Source organism: Oncorhynchus kisutch, unplaced genomic scaffold (genome assembly GCF_002021735.2).
Source record: "Oncorhynchus kisutch isolate 150728-3 unplaced genomic scaffold, Okis_V2 Okis02a-Okis13b_hom, whole genome shotgun sequence".
Taxonomy (NCBI): Eukaryota; Metazoa; Chordata; class Actinopteri; order Salmoniformes; family Salmonidae; genus Oncorhynchus; species Oncorhynchus kisutch.
The window spans coordinates 12,301,583-12,315,363 of NW_022261979.1; the positions used below are offsets into that span (position 1 = coordinate 12,301,583).

At 46.6% G+C, this 13,781-nt stretch overlaps 1 protein-coding gene and 1 long non-coding RNA gene across 5 annotated transcripts in view; one reads left to right on the top strand and one right to left on the bottom strand.

Moving 5' to 3' along the window:
- Positions 1–7,098, top strand: part of LOC109884526 (WASH complex subunit 5) — a 39,167-nt gene extending 32,069 nt beyond the window's left edge. For all 4 annotated transcript variants that reach the window (XM_031811961.1, XM_031811963.1, XM_031811962.1 and 1 more), the window contains 4 exons: positions 1–59; positions 5,349–5,502; positions 6,140–6,227; positions 6,684–7,098. The exon at positions 1–59 is cut by the window's left edge and continues 38 nt beyond it. In XM_031811961.1, the coding sequence (XP_031667821.1) occupies positions 1–59; positions 5,349–5,502; positions 6,140–6,227; positions 6,684–6,740 (358 nt within the window). In that variant the 3' untranslated portion in view covers positions 6,741–7,098. The remainder of the gene's footprint in view (positions 60–5,348; positions 5,503–6,139; positions 6,228–6,683) is intronic.
- Positions 3,879–4,952, bottom strand: LOC116359277 (uncharacterized). The gene is made up of 2 exons (XR_004206636.1): positions 4,750–4,952; positions 3,879–4,293 (listed from the first exon to the last, which is right to left on the bottom strand). It is a non-coding gene; the product is annotated as an uncharacterized LOC116359277 (long non-coding RNA).
- Positions 7,099–13,781: the final 6,683 nt, after the last annotated feature.

Consider the following 13,781-nt stretch of genomic DNA (forward strand, 5'->3'; position numbering starts at 1 on the left):
CGTCAACTTCCTCTTCATCATCGCTCAGCTGCCTAAACTGCAGTACAGCAAAAACCAAGGTGAGTTATGGTCAACTTTATCGATACTCACAGGGGAAATCAGGGTCAGTTTGAATCAACTTTATCGATACTCACAGGGGAAATCAGGGTCAGTTTGAATCAACTTTATTGATACTCACAGGGGAAATCAGGGTCAGTTTGAATCAACTTTATTGATACTCACGGGGGAAATCAGGGTCAGTTTGAATCAACTTTATTGATACTCACAGGGGAAATCAGGGTCAGTTTGAATCAACTTTATTGATACTCACAGGGGAAATCAGGGTCAGTTTGAATCAACTTTATTGATACTCACAGGGGAAATCAGGGTCAGTTTGAATCAACTTTATTGATATTCACAGGATAAATTAAATTTTTCACCATCATAATGACATATACACTGAGTGTACAAAACATTAAGGACACCTGCTGTTTCCATGACATAGACTGACCAGGTGAATCCAGGTGAAAGATACGATCCCTTATTGATGTCACTTGATCCATTCCAATCAGTGTAGATGAAGGGGAGGAGATGTTTAAGCCTTGAAACAATTGAGACATGGATTGTGAATGTTTGCCATTCAGAGGGTGAATGGACAAGACAGACGATTTAAGTATCTTTAAAAAGGGTATGGTTTTAGGTACCAGGTAGAGGGCTGGGTTCCCCTGGGTCCTGATGGTAGTAGGTACCAGGTAGAGGGCTGGGTTCCCCTGGGTCCTGATGGTAGTAGGTACCAGGTAGAGGGCTGGGTTCCCCTGGGTCCTGATGGTAGTAGGTACCAGGTAGAGGGCTGGGTTCCCCTGGGTCCTGATGGTTTTAGGTACCAGGTAGAGGGCTGGGTTCCCCTGGGTCCTGATGGTAGTAGGTACCAGGTAGAGGGCTGGGTTCCCCTGGGTCCTGATGGTAGTAGGTACCAGGTAGAGGGCTGGGTTCCCCTGGGTTCTGATGGTAGTAGGTACCAGGTAGAGGGCTGGGTTCCCCTGGGTCCTGATGGTAGTAGGTACCAGGTAGAGGGCTGGGTTCCCCTGGGTTCTGATGGTAGTAGGTACCAGGTAGAGGGCTGGGTTCCCCTGGGTCCTGATGGTAGTAGGTACCAGGTTGAGGGCTGGGTTCCCCTGGGTTCTGATGGTAGTAGGTACCAGGTAGAGGGCTGGGTTCCCCTGGGTCCTGATGGTAGTAGGTACCAGGTAGAGGGCTGGGTTCCCCTGGGTCCTGATGGTAGTAGGTACCAGGTAGAGGGCTGGGTTCCCCTGGGTCCTGATGGTAGTAGGTACCAGGTAGAGGGCTGGGTTCCCCTGGGTCCTGATGGTAGTAGGTACCAGGTAGAGGGCTGGGTTCCCCTGGGTCCTGATGGTAGTAGGTACCAGGTAGAGGGCTGGGTTCCCCTGGGTCCTGATGGTAGTAGGTACCAGGTAGAGGGCTGGGTTCCCCTGGGTCCTGATGGTAGTAGGTACCAGGTAGAGGGCTGGGTTCCCCTGGGTCCTGATGGTAGTAGGTACCAGGTAGAGGGCTGGGTTCCCCTGGGTCCTGATGGTAGTAGGTACCAGGTAGAGGGCTGGGTTCCCGCGGGTCCTGACAGAGATCATTGCAACGTTGTCTATGTTTTTCATGCTGTGGGAGGTCAGACAGACAACTTTGCGATTAAAATGTTTTTATTGTCCTGCAGATTATTTGGAAACATGAATCTTTCTCCTTTGTATGTGTTACCATACCTATTCTAGTAAAATAATGTTATTTTTCACATTATTCACACACTGAGTTCTCTGCTTCAACTTCAGTAGTCTACCTCTCCTAGTTGGGCGTGAGAGTGCGTCTAGTCCTAGTTGTAGTAGTTCACTTCCAGTATGACATTTATTTAAATATGATTAGGTTGGGTTACTATGGTGACCTTAGGTTGGGTTACTATGGTGACCTTAGGTTGGGTTACTATGGTGACCCATAGGTTGGTTTACTATGGTGACCTTAGGTTGGGTTACTATGGTGACCTTAGGTTGGGTTACTATGGTGACCTTAGGTTGGGTCACTATGGTGCCCATAGGTTACGTTACTATGGTGACCGTAGGTTAGGCTGCCATGGTGACCGTAGGATAGGCTGCCATGGTGACCGTAGGTTAGGCTGCCATGGTGACCGTAGGTTAGGCTGCCATGGTGACCGTAGGTTAGGCTGCCATGGTGACCGTAGGTTAGGTTACTATGGTGACCGTAGGTTAGGTTACTATGGTGACCGTAGGTTAGGTTACTATGGTGACCGCAGGTTAGGTTACTATGGTGACCGTAGGTTGGGTTACTATGGTGACCGTAGGTTAGGTTACTATGGTGACCGTAGGTTAGGTTACTATGGTGACCGTAGGTTAGGTTACTATGGTGACCGTAGGTTAGGTTACTATGGTGAGCGGGTGTTGTGCCTTTTCATTTTCAATAAGTATTGATTATTTTATTTGTCTCTGCCTGCTAATCGTCCTCCCAAAAGCTAAGCTATGTCCTATAGGACTATGCAAAACGTAGCAAGTGTTACTGTCATCATTATTGTTGCTTCCAGTTCATTAGCCGTACCTGAGAGATCAGGTTTAAAAGAGTAGGCTTTTTAGACTATGCATGGGTGGAGAAGCACAGGGCAGTTTATACTTCCTAAATACGATTAGGCTACATTGCCTAGAAATAATTATTAGTCACCCATATTTCTCGGTCTGAAAATCGTCCCACTCCTAAAAGGTAGACTATTTAAACAGCTGTAGAGATCGTCCCACTCCTAAAAGGTAGACTATAAAAACAGCTCTAGACAAAGGACAAGTCTCTCCATCTCTGCTGTCTTCCAGCTACATCTACCATATTGGCTGATCTAGCCCAGTAATACAGATAGTCCATATTGGCTGATCTAGCTCAGTAATACAGATAGCCCATATTGGCTGATCTAGCCCAGTAATACAGATAGCCCATATTGGCTGATCTAGCTCAGTAATACAGATAGCCCATATTGGCTGATCTAGCTCAGTAATACAGATAGCCCATATTGGCTGATCTAGCCCAGTAATACAGATAGCCCATATTGGCTGATCTAGCCCAGTAATACAGATAGCCCATATTGGCTGATCTAGCCCAGTAATACAGATAGTCCATATTGGCTGATCTAGCCCAGTAATACAGATAGCCTAATATAACCATCTAGCTCAGTAATACAGATAGCCCATATTGGCTGATCTAGCTCAGTAATACAGATGGCCTAATATAATGGGTCAACTGAGAATCTCTGGTCATTTTAACGTATTTCTTAAGTTATTTTTGCGCATTTGATATTGCCTTTAGGGTGCAATTTTGATGGGACCATGGCTGGTGGGTGACTGGGGTTGGGTTGGCTGGCAGGTGACTGGACTGAGAACACCACGGTCTAAGCGACATGTGTTGAATTAAAAACGGGAGAGACTGGGAGCTAAGCTTCCACTTGACATGCTGGTGATGTCTTCTAGTTTTGTCAACATTTCGCCTGTTTTTTGTAACATGAAATAGGTTGATGCTATTGAAGGATTTATTTAGAGACTATACAGAATGTCACACCAGCTCTAGTATGATGAGAAAACTATTAAGATCCACATTATATGATATATCAATGTGGTTTATGATGGCCAGGCAGGCGGCACAGTTTATGACGTGGCACGCAACCATTGGTTGATGGTCGATGCAACATCTGCTCATGTAGATCTGGACCAATGAATCCAGTCTCATTGAAGAAGGAGGAAGTCCAGCCAGACATTTCTCCAAAATAAAAGACACCAAAACTACTGTAAATTGGATTTTAAAATGTTATTTTTTTAAAAGTTCTGTTTTATGAAATAAAGCAAATCTAGAAAGCAACAAAATTATATTTATTCAAAGCCTCTTTTGTATTTAATGAATGACATATTACAACAGTGACATTATACCAAAGCTGGTAACACAGGATGTTATTAAAAACCATTCAACTATTTACAGTGTTACTGAAGCATTAGCACATTAAAAGGTCATTACATAACCAAGAGATTAATTAAAGTCAAAATGAATGAATTAACAGAAAGTTAAACCAAGAAGCCTTTATCTAGATCTTCACAGGACCGTCCTGAACTCGAGGCCTTTATCTAGATCTTCACAGGACCGTCCTGAACTCGAGGCCTTCATCTAGATCTTCACAGGACTGTCCTGAACTCGAGGCCTTTATCTAGATTTTCACAGGACTGTCCTGAACTCATCAAAGATGAAGCTTGGCACGTGGGCCTCGGCCACCTTTAAAGACAGAAAAACAACAGATTATTATACGCATGTAAAATGTAATATACCAGATAAATATCTATAGTATTGTTTTTTTCATGGGTGTTGTTGCATATCCTAATTTAATCCTAATCTAATCCTAATCTAATTCTAATCTAATCCTAATCCCAATCCTAATCTAATCCTAATCCCAATCCTAATCTAATCCTAATCCAATCCTAATCCAATCCAATCCTAATCCAATCTAATCCAATCCTAATCCAATCTAATCCTACTCCAATCATAATCCAATCCTAATCTAATCCTAATCTAATCCAATCCTAATCCAATCCTAATCTAATCCTAATCTAATCCAATCCTAATCTAGTCTAATCCTAATCTAATCCTAATCCAATCTAATCCAATCCTAATCTAATCCTAATCCAATCCTAATCCAATCCTAATCCAATCCAATCCTAATCCTAATCCTACCTTGCGAGGCAGTTTGGTGTAGCGTACATAATCCTCCAGAAACATCAGAGCTCCCACCACGTCGGACGGCATGTCCGGGATCTTCTGACTGGAAAATAATTATTTACCCAAAATCTACATTTCATTCAATTTGAAGCAGAATATAATCCACATATAGTAACACAGTGATCCACAAAATGTACTTACATTCTTTTTTGCATTCAAATTGTATTTATACAGATTAGATCTGCAGAGATTAACATTTTTTTTTTTTTAATAAGCAGCCGTGGGCCACGTTCACTAGCACTACATCTATTATATATGAATAAGCAGCCGTGGGCCACGTTCACTAGCACTACATCTATTATATATCAATAAGCAGCCGTGGGCCACGTTCACTAGCACTACATCTATTATATATGAATAAGCAGCCTTGGGCCACGTTCACTAGCACTACATGTGTTATATATGGCTGGTCCTGACCCATATTAAGTGTAGCCCACCATGTGATTGGCTGGTCCTGACCCATGTTGAGTGTGTCCCACCATGTGATTGGCTGGTCCTGACCCATGTTGAGTGTATCCCACCATGTGATTGGCTGTATTCTCCTATTTGTCCAGGGATGACGTGCAGGAAAGCCACCGACCCCGTAGACTGGTCTCCTCTGGTTCTTGGCCTGCTCACTCTGCTGAAGCAGTTCCACTCCAGATACACAGAGCAGTTCCTGGCTCTCATTGGGCAATTCATACGCTCCATCATGGAACAGTGCACCAGGTACGATTGATTGATTGATTGATTGATTGATTGATTGATTGATTGATTGATTGATTAATTGATGTGTTGATTGATGTGTTGATTGATTGATGTGTTGATTGATGTGTTGATTGATTGATGTGTTGATTGATGTGTTGATTGATTGATGTGTTGATTGATTGATTTGTTTGATTGATTGATTTGATTGATTTGATTGATTTGCCAGTTTAAAAACATCCCATATACACATCAATTTTAAGAGCGTAACAGTGACATCACAGTAATGCAGATGTATTGATATATAATAGATGTAGTGCTAGTGAACGTGGCCCACGGCTGCTTATTGATATATAATAGATGTAGTGCTAGTGAACGTGGCCCAAGGCTGCTTATTCATATATAATAGATGTAGTGCTAGTGAACGTGGCCCACGGCTGCTTATTCATATATAATAGATGTAGTGCTAGTGAACGTGGCCCACGGCTGCTTATTAAAAAAAAAAAAATGTTAATCTCTGCAGATCTAATCTGTATAAATACAATTTGAATGCAAAAAAGAATGTAAGTACATTTTGTGGATCACTGTGTTACTATATGTGGATTATATTCTGCTTCAAATTGAATGAAATGTAGATTTTGGGTAAATAATTATTTTCCAGTCAGAAGATCCCGGACATGCCGTCCGACGTGGTGGGAGCTCTGATGTTTCTGGAGGATTATGTACGCTACACCAAACTGCCTCGCAAGGTAGGATTAGGATTAGGATTGGATTGGATTAGGATTGGATTAGGATTGGATTAGGATTAGATTAGGATTGGATTAGATTGGATTAGGATTAGATTAGGATTAGACTAGATTAGGATTGGATTAGATTAGGATTAGATTAGGATTGGATTAGGATTGGATTAGATTAGGATTAGATTAGGATTGGATTATGATTGGAGTAGGATTAGATTGGATTAGGATTGGATTAGATTGGATTAGGATTGGATTGGATTAGGATTGGATTAGGATTAGATTAGGATTGGGATTAGGATTAGATTAGGATTGGGATTAGGATTAGATTAGAATTAGATTAGGATTAGATTAGGATTAAATTAGGATATGCAACAACACCCATGAAAAAAACAATACTATAGATATTTATCTGGTATATTACATTTTACATGCGTATAATAATCTGTTGTTTTTCTGTCTTTAAAGGTGGCCGAGGCCCACGTGCCAAGCTTCATCTTTGATGAGTTCAGGACAGTCCTGTGAAAATCTAGATAAAGGCCTCGAGTTCAGGACAGTCCTGTGAAGATCTAGATGAAGGCCTCGAGTTCAGGACGGTCCTGTGAAGATCTAGATAAAGGCCTCGAGTTCAGGACGGTCCTGTGAAGATCTAGATAAAGGCTTCTTGGTTTAACTTTCTGTTGATTCATTCATTTTGACTTTAATTAATCTCTTGGTTATGTAATGACCTTTTAATGTGCTAATGCTTCAGTAACACTGTAAATAGTTGAATGGTTTTTAATAACATCCTGTGTTACCAGCTTTGGTATAATGTCACTGTTGTAATATGTCATTCATTAAATACAAAAGAGGCTTTGAATAAATATAATTTTGTTGCTTTCTAGATTTGTTTTATTTCATAAAACAGAACTTAAAAAAAAAAAAACATTTTAAAATCCAATTTACAATTTAATCTTTTATTTTGGAGAAATGTCTGGCTGGACTTCCTCCTTCTTCAATGAGACTGGATTCATTGGTCCAGATCTACATGAGCAGATGTTGCATCGACCATCAACCAATGGTTGCGTGCCACGTCATAAACTGTGCCGCCTGCCTGGCCATCATAAACCACATTGATATATCATATAATGTGGATCTTAATAGTTTTCTCATCATACTAGAGCTGGTGTGACATTCTGTATAATCTCTAAATAAATCCTTCAATAGCATCAACCTATTTCATGTTACAAAAAACAGGCGAAATGTTGACAAAACTAGAAGACATCACCAGCATGTCAAGTGGAAGCTTAGCTCCCAGTCTCTCCCGTTTTTAATTCAACACAGGTCGCTTAGACCGTGGTTTTCTCAGTCCTTTCTCTCGTCTCCTGATCGAGATGCTGAACACAGGAATAAAACCACGAGGGGGAATGATTGGTATCTACTCCGATGCCCGATGTTAATCTGTTCAACATGACAACATGGTAACTAATACATGTGGTGTCGTTACCTGACTTTTAGACAAAGCAGCAATCTAAGTCCCCTGACTTGGTGTCCAGTGTCTGTGTGGGTACAGGGGTTACCTGACTTGGTGTCCAGTGTCTGTGTGGGAACAGGGGTTACCTGACTTGGTGTCCAGTGTCTGTGTGGGTACAGGGGTCACCTGACTTGGTGTCAAGTGTCTGTGTGGGTACAGGGGTTAACTGACTTGGTGTCCAGTGTCTGTGTGGGTACAGAGGTCACCTGACTTGGTGTCAAGTGTCTGTGTGGGTACAGGGGGTAACTGACTTGGTATCCAGTGTCTGTGTGGGAACAGGGGTTAACTGACTTGGTGTCAGGTGTCTGTGTGGGTACAGGGGTTACCTGACTTGGTGTCCAGTGTCTTTGTGGGTACAGGGGTTACCTGACTTGGTGTCAGGTGTCTGTGTGGGTACAGGGGTCACCTGACTTGGTGTCAAGTGTCTGTGTGGGTACAGGGGTTAACTGACTTGGTGTCCAGTGTCTGTGTGGGTACAGGGGTTAACTGACTTGGTGTCCAGTGTCTGTGTGGGTACAGGGGTTACCTGACTTGGTGTCAGGTGTCTGTGTGGGTACAGGGGTCACCTGACTTGGTGTCAAGTGTCTGTGTGGGTACAGGGGTTAACTGACTTGGTGTCCAGTGTCTGTGTGGGTACAGGGGTTAACTGACTTGGTGTCCAGTGTCTGTGTGGGTACAGGGGTTACCTGACTTGGTGTCAGGTGTCTGTGTGGGTACAGGGGTCACCTGACTTGGTGTCAAGTGTCTGTGTGGGTACAGGGGTTAACTGACTTGGTGTCCAGTGTCTGTGTGGGTACAGGGGTTAACTGACTTGGTGTCCAGTGTCTGTGTGGGTACAGGGGTTAACTGACTTGGTGGCAGGTGTCTGTGTGGGTACAGGGGTCACCTGACTTGGTGTCAAGTGTCTGTGTGGGTACAGGGGTTAACTGACTTGGTGTCCAGTGTCTGTGTGGGTACAGGGGTTAACTGACTTGGTGTCCAGTGTCTGTGTGGGTATAGGGGTTAACTGACTTGGTATCAAGTGTCTGTGTGGGTACAGAGGTTAACTGACTTGGTGGCAGGTGTCTGTGTGGGTACAGGGGTCACCTGACTTGGTGTCAAGTGTCTGTGTGGGTACAGGGGTTACCTGACTTGGTGTCCAGTGTCTGTGTGGGTACAGAGGTCACCTGACTTGGTGTCAAGTGTCTGTGTGGGTACAGGGGGTAACTGACTTGGTATCCAGTGTCTGTGTGGGAACAGGGGTTAACTGACTTGGTGTCAGGTGTCTGTGTGGGTACAGGGGTTACCTGACTTGGTGTCCAGTGTCTTTGTGGGTACAGGGGTTACCTGACTTGGTGTCAGGTGTCTGTGTGGGTACAGGGGTCACCTGACTTGGTGTCAAGTGTCTGTGTGGGTACAGGGGTTAACTGACTTGGTGTCCAGTGTCTGTGTGGGTACAGGGGTTAACTGACTTGGTGTCCAGTGTCTGTGTGGGTACAGGGGTTAACTGACTTGGTGGCAGGTGTCTGTGTGGGTACAGGGGTCACCTGACTTGGTGTCAAGTGTCTGTGTGGGTACAGGGGTTAACTGACTTGGTGTCCAGTGTCTGTGTGGGTACAGGGGTTAACTGACTTGGTGTCCAGTGTCTGTGTGGGTACAGGGGTTACCTGACTTGGTGTCAGGTGTCTGTGTGGGTACAGGGGTCACCTGACTTGGTGTTAAGTGTCTGTGTGGGTACAGGGGTTAACTGACTTGGTGTCCAGTGTCTGTGTGGGTACAGGGGTTAACTGACTTGGTGTCCAGTGTCTGTGTGGGTACAGGGGTTAACTGACTTGGTGGCAGGTGTCTGTGTGGGTACAGGGGTCACCTGACTTGGTGTCAAGTGTCTGTGTGGGTACAGGGGTTAACTGACTTGGTGTCCAGTGTCTGTGTGGGTACAGGGGTTAACTGACTTGGTGTCCAGTGTCTGTGTGGGTATAGGGGTTAACTGACTTGGTATCAAGTGTCTGTGTGGGTACAGAGGTTAACTGACTTGGTGGCAGGTGTCTGTGTGGGTACAGGGGTCACCTGACTTGGTGTCAAGTGTCTGTGTGGGTACAGGGGTTAGCTGACTTGGTGTCCAGTGTCTGTGGGTACAGGGGTTAACTGACTTGGTGTCCTGTGTCTGTGTGGGAACAGGGGTTAACTGACTTGGTGTCCAGTGTCTGTGTGGGTACAGGGGTTAACTGACTTGGTGGCAGGTGTCTGTGTGGGTACAGGGGTCACCTGACTTGGTGTCAAGTGTCTGTGTGGGTACAGGGGTTAACTGACTTGGTGTCCAGTGTCTGTGTGGGTACAGGGGTTAACTGACTTGGTGTCCAGTGTCTGTGTGGGTATAGGGGTTAACTGACTTGGTATCAAGTGTCTGTGTGGGTACAGAGGTTAACTGACTTGGTGGCAGGTGTCTGTGTGGGTACAGGGGTCACCTGACTTGGTGTCAAGTGTCTGTGTGGGTACAGGGGTTAGCTGACTTGGTGTCCAGTGTCTGTGGGTACAGGGGTTAACTGACTTGGTGTCCTGTGTCTGTGTGGGAACAGGGGTTAACTGACTTGGTGTCCAGTGTCTGTGTGGGTACAGGGGTTAACTGACTTGGTGTCCTGTGTCTGTGTGGGTACAGGGGTTAACTGACTTGGTGTCCAGTGTCTGTGTGGGAACAGGGGTTAACTGACTTGGTGTCAGGTATCTGTGTGGGTACAGGGGTTACCTGACTTGGTGTCCAGTGTCTGTGTGGGTACAGTGGTTAACTGACTTGGTGTCCAGTGTCTGTGTGGGTACAGGGGTTAACTGACTTGGTGTCCAGTGTCTGTGTGGGTACAGGGGTTAACTGACTTGGTGTCCAGTGTCTGTGTGGGTACAGGGGTTAACTGACTTGGTGTCCAGTGTCTGTGTGGGTACAGGGGTTAACTGACTTGGTGTCTGTGTGGGTACAGGCGTTAACTGACTTGGTGTCCAGTGTCTGTGTGGGTACAGGGGTTACCTGACTTGGTGTCCAGTGTCTGTGTGGGAACAGGGGTTACCTGACTTGGTGTCCAGTGTCTGTGTGGGTACAGGGGTTACCTGACTTGGTGTCCAGTGTCTGTGTGGGTACAGGGGTTACCTGACTTGGTGTCCAGTGTCTGTGTGGGTACAGGGGTTAACTGACTTGGTGTCCAGTGTCTGTGTGGGTACAGGGGTTAACTGACTTGGTGTCTGTGTGGGTACAGGGGTTAACTGACTTGGTGTCCAGTGTCTGTGTGGGTACAGGGGTTAACTGACTTGGTGTCCAGTGTCTGTGTGGGTACAGGGGTTACCTGACTTGGTGTCCTGTGTCTGTGTGGGTACAGGGGTTAACTGACTTGGTGTCCAGTGTCTGTGTGGGTACAGGGGTTAACTGACTTGGTGTCTGTGTGGGTACAGGGGTTAACTGACTTGGTGTCCAGTGTCTGTGTGGGTACAGGGGTTAACTGACTTGGTGTCCAGTGTCTGTGTGGGTATAGGGGTTAACTGACTTGGTATCAAGTGTCTGTGTGGGTACAGAGGTTAACTGACTTGGTGGCAGGTGTCTGTGTGGGTACAGGGGTCACCTGACTTGGTGTCAAGTGTCTGTGTGGGTACAGGGGTTAGCTGACTTGGTGTCCAGTGTCTGTGGGTACAGGGGTTAACTGACTTGGTGTCCTGTGTCTGTGTGGGAACAGGGGTTAACTGACTTGGTGTCCAGTGTCTGTGTGGGTACAGGGGTTAACTGACTTGGTGTCCTGTGTCTGTGTGGGTACAGGGGTTAACTGACTTGGTGTCCAGTGTCTGTGTGGGAACAGGGGTTAACTGACTTGGTGTCAGGTATCTGTGTGGGTACAGGGGTTACCTGACTTGGTGTCCAGTGTCTGTGTGGGTACAGTGGTTAACTGACTTGGTGTCCAGTGTCTGTGTGGGTACAGGGGTTAACTGACTTGGTGTCCAGTGTCTGTGTGGGTACAGGGGTTAACTGACTTGGTGTCCAGTGTCTGTGTGGGTACAGGGGTTAACTGACTTGGTGTCCAGTGTCTGTGTGGGTACAGGGGTTAACTGACTTGGTGTCCAGTGTCTGTGTGGGTACAGGGGTTAACTGACTTGGTGTCCAGTGTCTGTGTGGGTACAGGGGTTAACTGACTTGGTGTCCAGTGTCTGTGTGGGTACAGGGGTTAACTGACTTGGTGTCTGTGTGGGTACAGGCGTTAACTGACTTGGTGTCCAGTGTCTGTGTGGGAACAGGGGTTACCTGACTTGGTGTCCAGTGTCTGTGTGGGTACAGGGGTTAACTGACTTGGTGTCCAGTGTCTGTGTGGGTACAGGGGTTACCTGACTTGGTGTCCGGTGTCTGTGTGGGTACAGGGGTTAACTGACTTGGTGTCTGTGTGGGTACAGGGGTTACCTGACTTGGTGTCCAGTGTCTGTGTGGGAACAGGGGTTACCTGACTTGGTGTCCAGTGTCTGTGTGGGTACAGGGGTTAACTGACTTGGTGTCCAGTGTCTGTGTGGGTACAGGGGTTACCTGACTTGGTGTCCAGTGTCTGTGTGGGTACAGGGGTTACCTGACTTGGTGTCCAGTGTCTGTGTGGGTACAGGGGTTACCTGACTTGGTGTCCAGTGTCTGTGTGGGTACAGGGGTTAACTGACTTGGTGTCCAGTGTCTGTGTGGTACAGGGGTTAACTGACTTGGTGTCCAGTGTCTGTGTGGGTACAGGGGTTAACTGACTTGGTGTCTGTGTGGGTACAGGGGTTAACTGACTTGGTGTCCAGTGTCTGTGTGGGTACAGGGGTTAACTGACTTGGTGTCCAGTGTCTGTGTGGGTACAGGGGTTAACTGACTTGGTGTCCAGTGTCTGTGTGGGTACAGGGGTTAACTGACTTGGTGTCCAGTGTCTGTGTGGGTACAGGGGTTAACTGACTTGGTGTCCAGTGTCTGTGTGGGTACAGGGGTTAACTGACTTGGTGTCCAGTGTCTGTGTGGGTACAGGGGTTAACTGACTTGGTGTCCAGTGTCTGTGTGGGTACAGGGGTTAACTGACTTGGTGTCTGTGTGGGTACAGGCGTTAACTGACTTGGTGTCCAGTGTCTGTGTGGGAACAGGGGTTACCTGACTTGGTGTCCAGTGTCTGTGTGGGTACAGGGGTTAACTGACTTGGTGTCCAGTGTCTGTGTGGGTACAGGGGTTACCTGACTTGGTGTCCGGTGTCTGTGTGGGTACAGGGGTTAACTGACTTGGTGTCTGTGTGGGTACAGGGGTTACCTGACTTGGTGTCCAGTGTCTGTGTGGGAACAGGGGTTACCTGACTTGGTGTCCAGTGTCTGTGTGGGTACAGGGGTTAACTGACTTGGTGTCCAGTGTCTGTGTGGGTACAGGGTTACCTGACTTGGTGTCCAGTGTCTGTGTGGGTACAGGGGTTACCTGACTTGGTGTCCAGTGTCTGTGTGGGTACAGGGGTTACCTGACTTGGTGTCCAGTGTCTGTGTGGGTACAGGGGTTAACTGACTTGGTGTCCAGTGTCTGTGTGGGTACAGGGGTTAACTGACTTGGTGTCCAGTGTCTGTGTGGGTACAGGGGTTAACTGACTTGGTGTCTGTGTGGGTACAGGGGTTAACTGACTTGGTGTCCAGTGTCTGTGTGGGTACAGGGGTTAACTGACTTGGTGTCCAGTGTCTGTGTGGGTACAGGGGTTACCTGACTTGGTGTCCTGTGTCTGTGTGGGTACAGGGGTTAACTGACTTGGTGTCCAGTGTCTGTGTGGGTACAGGGGTTAACTGACTTGGTGTCTGTGTGGGTACAGGGGTTACCTGACTTGGTGTCCAGTGTCTGTGTGGGAACAGGGGTTACCTGACTTGGTGTCCAGTGTCTGTGTGGGTACAGGGGTTACCTGACTTGGTGTCCAGTGTCTGTGTGGGAACAGGGGTTACCTGACTTGGTGTCCAGTGTCTGTGTGGGTACAGGGGTTAACTGACTTGGTGTCCAGTGTCTGTGTGGGTACAGTGGTTAACTGACTTGGTGTCCAGTGTCTGTGTGGGTACAGGGGTTAACTGAC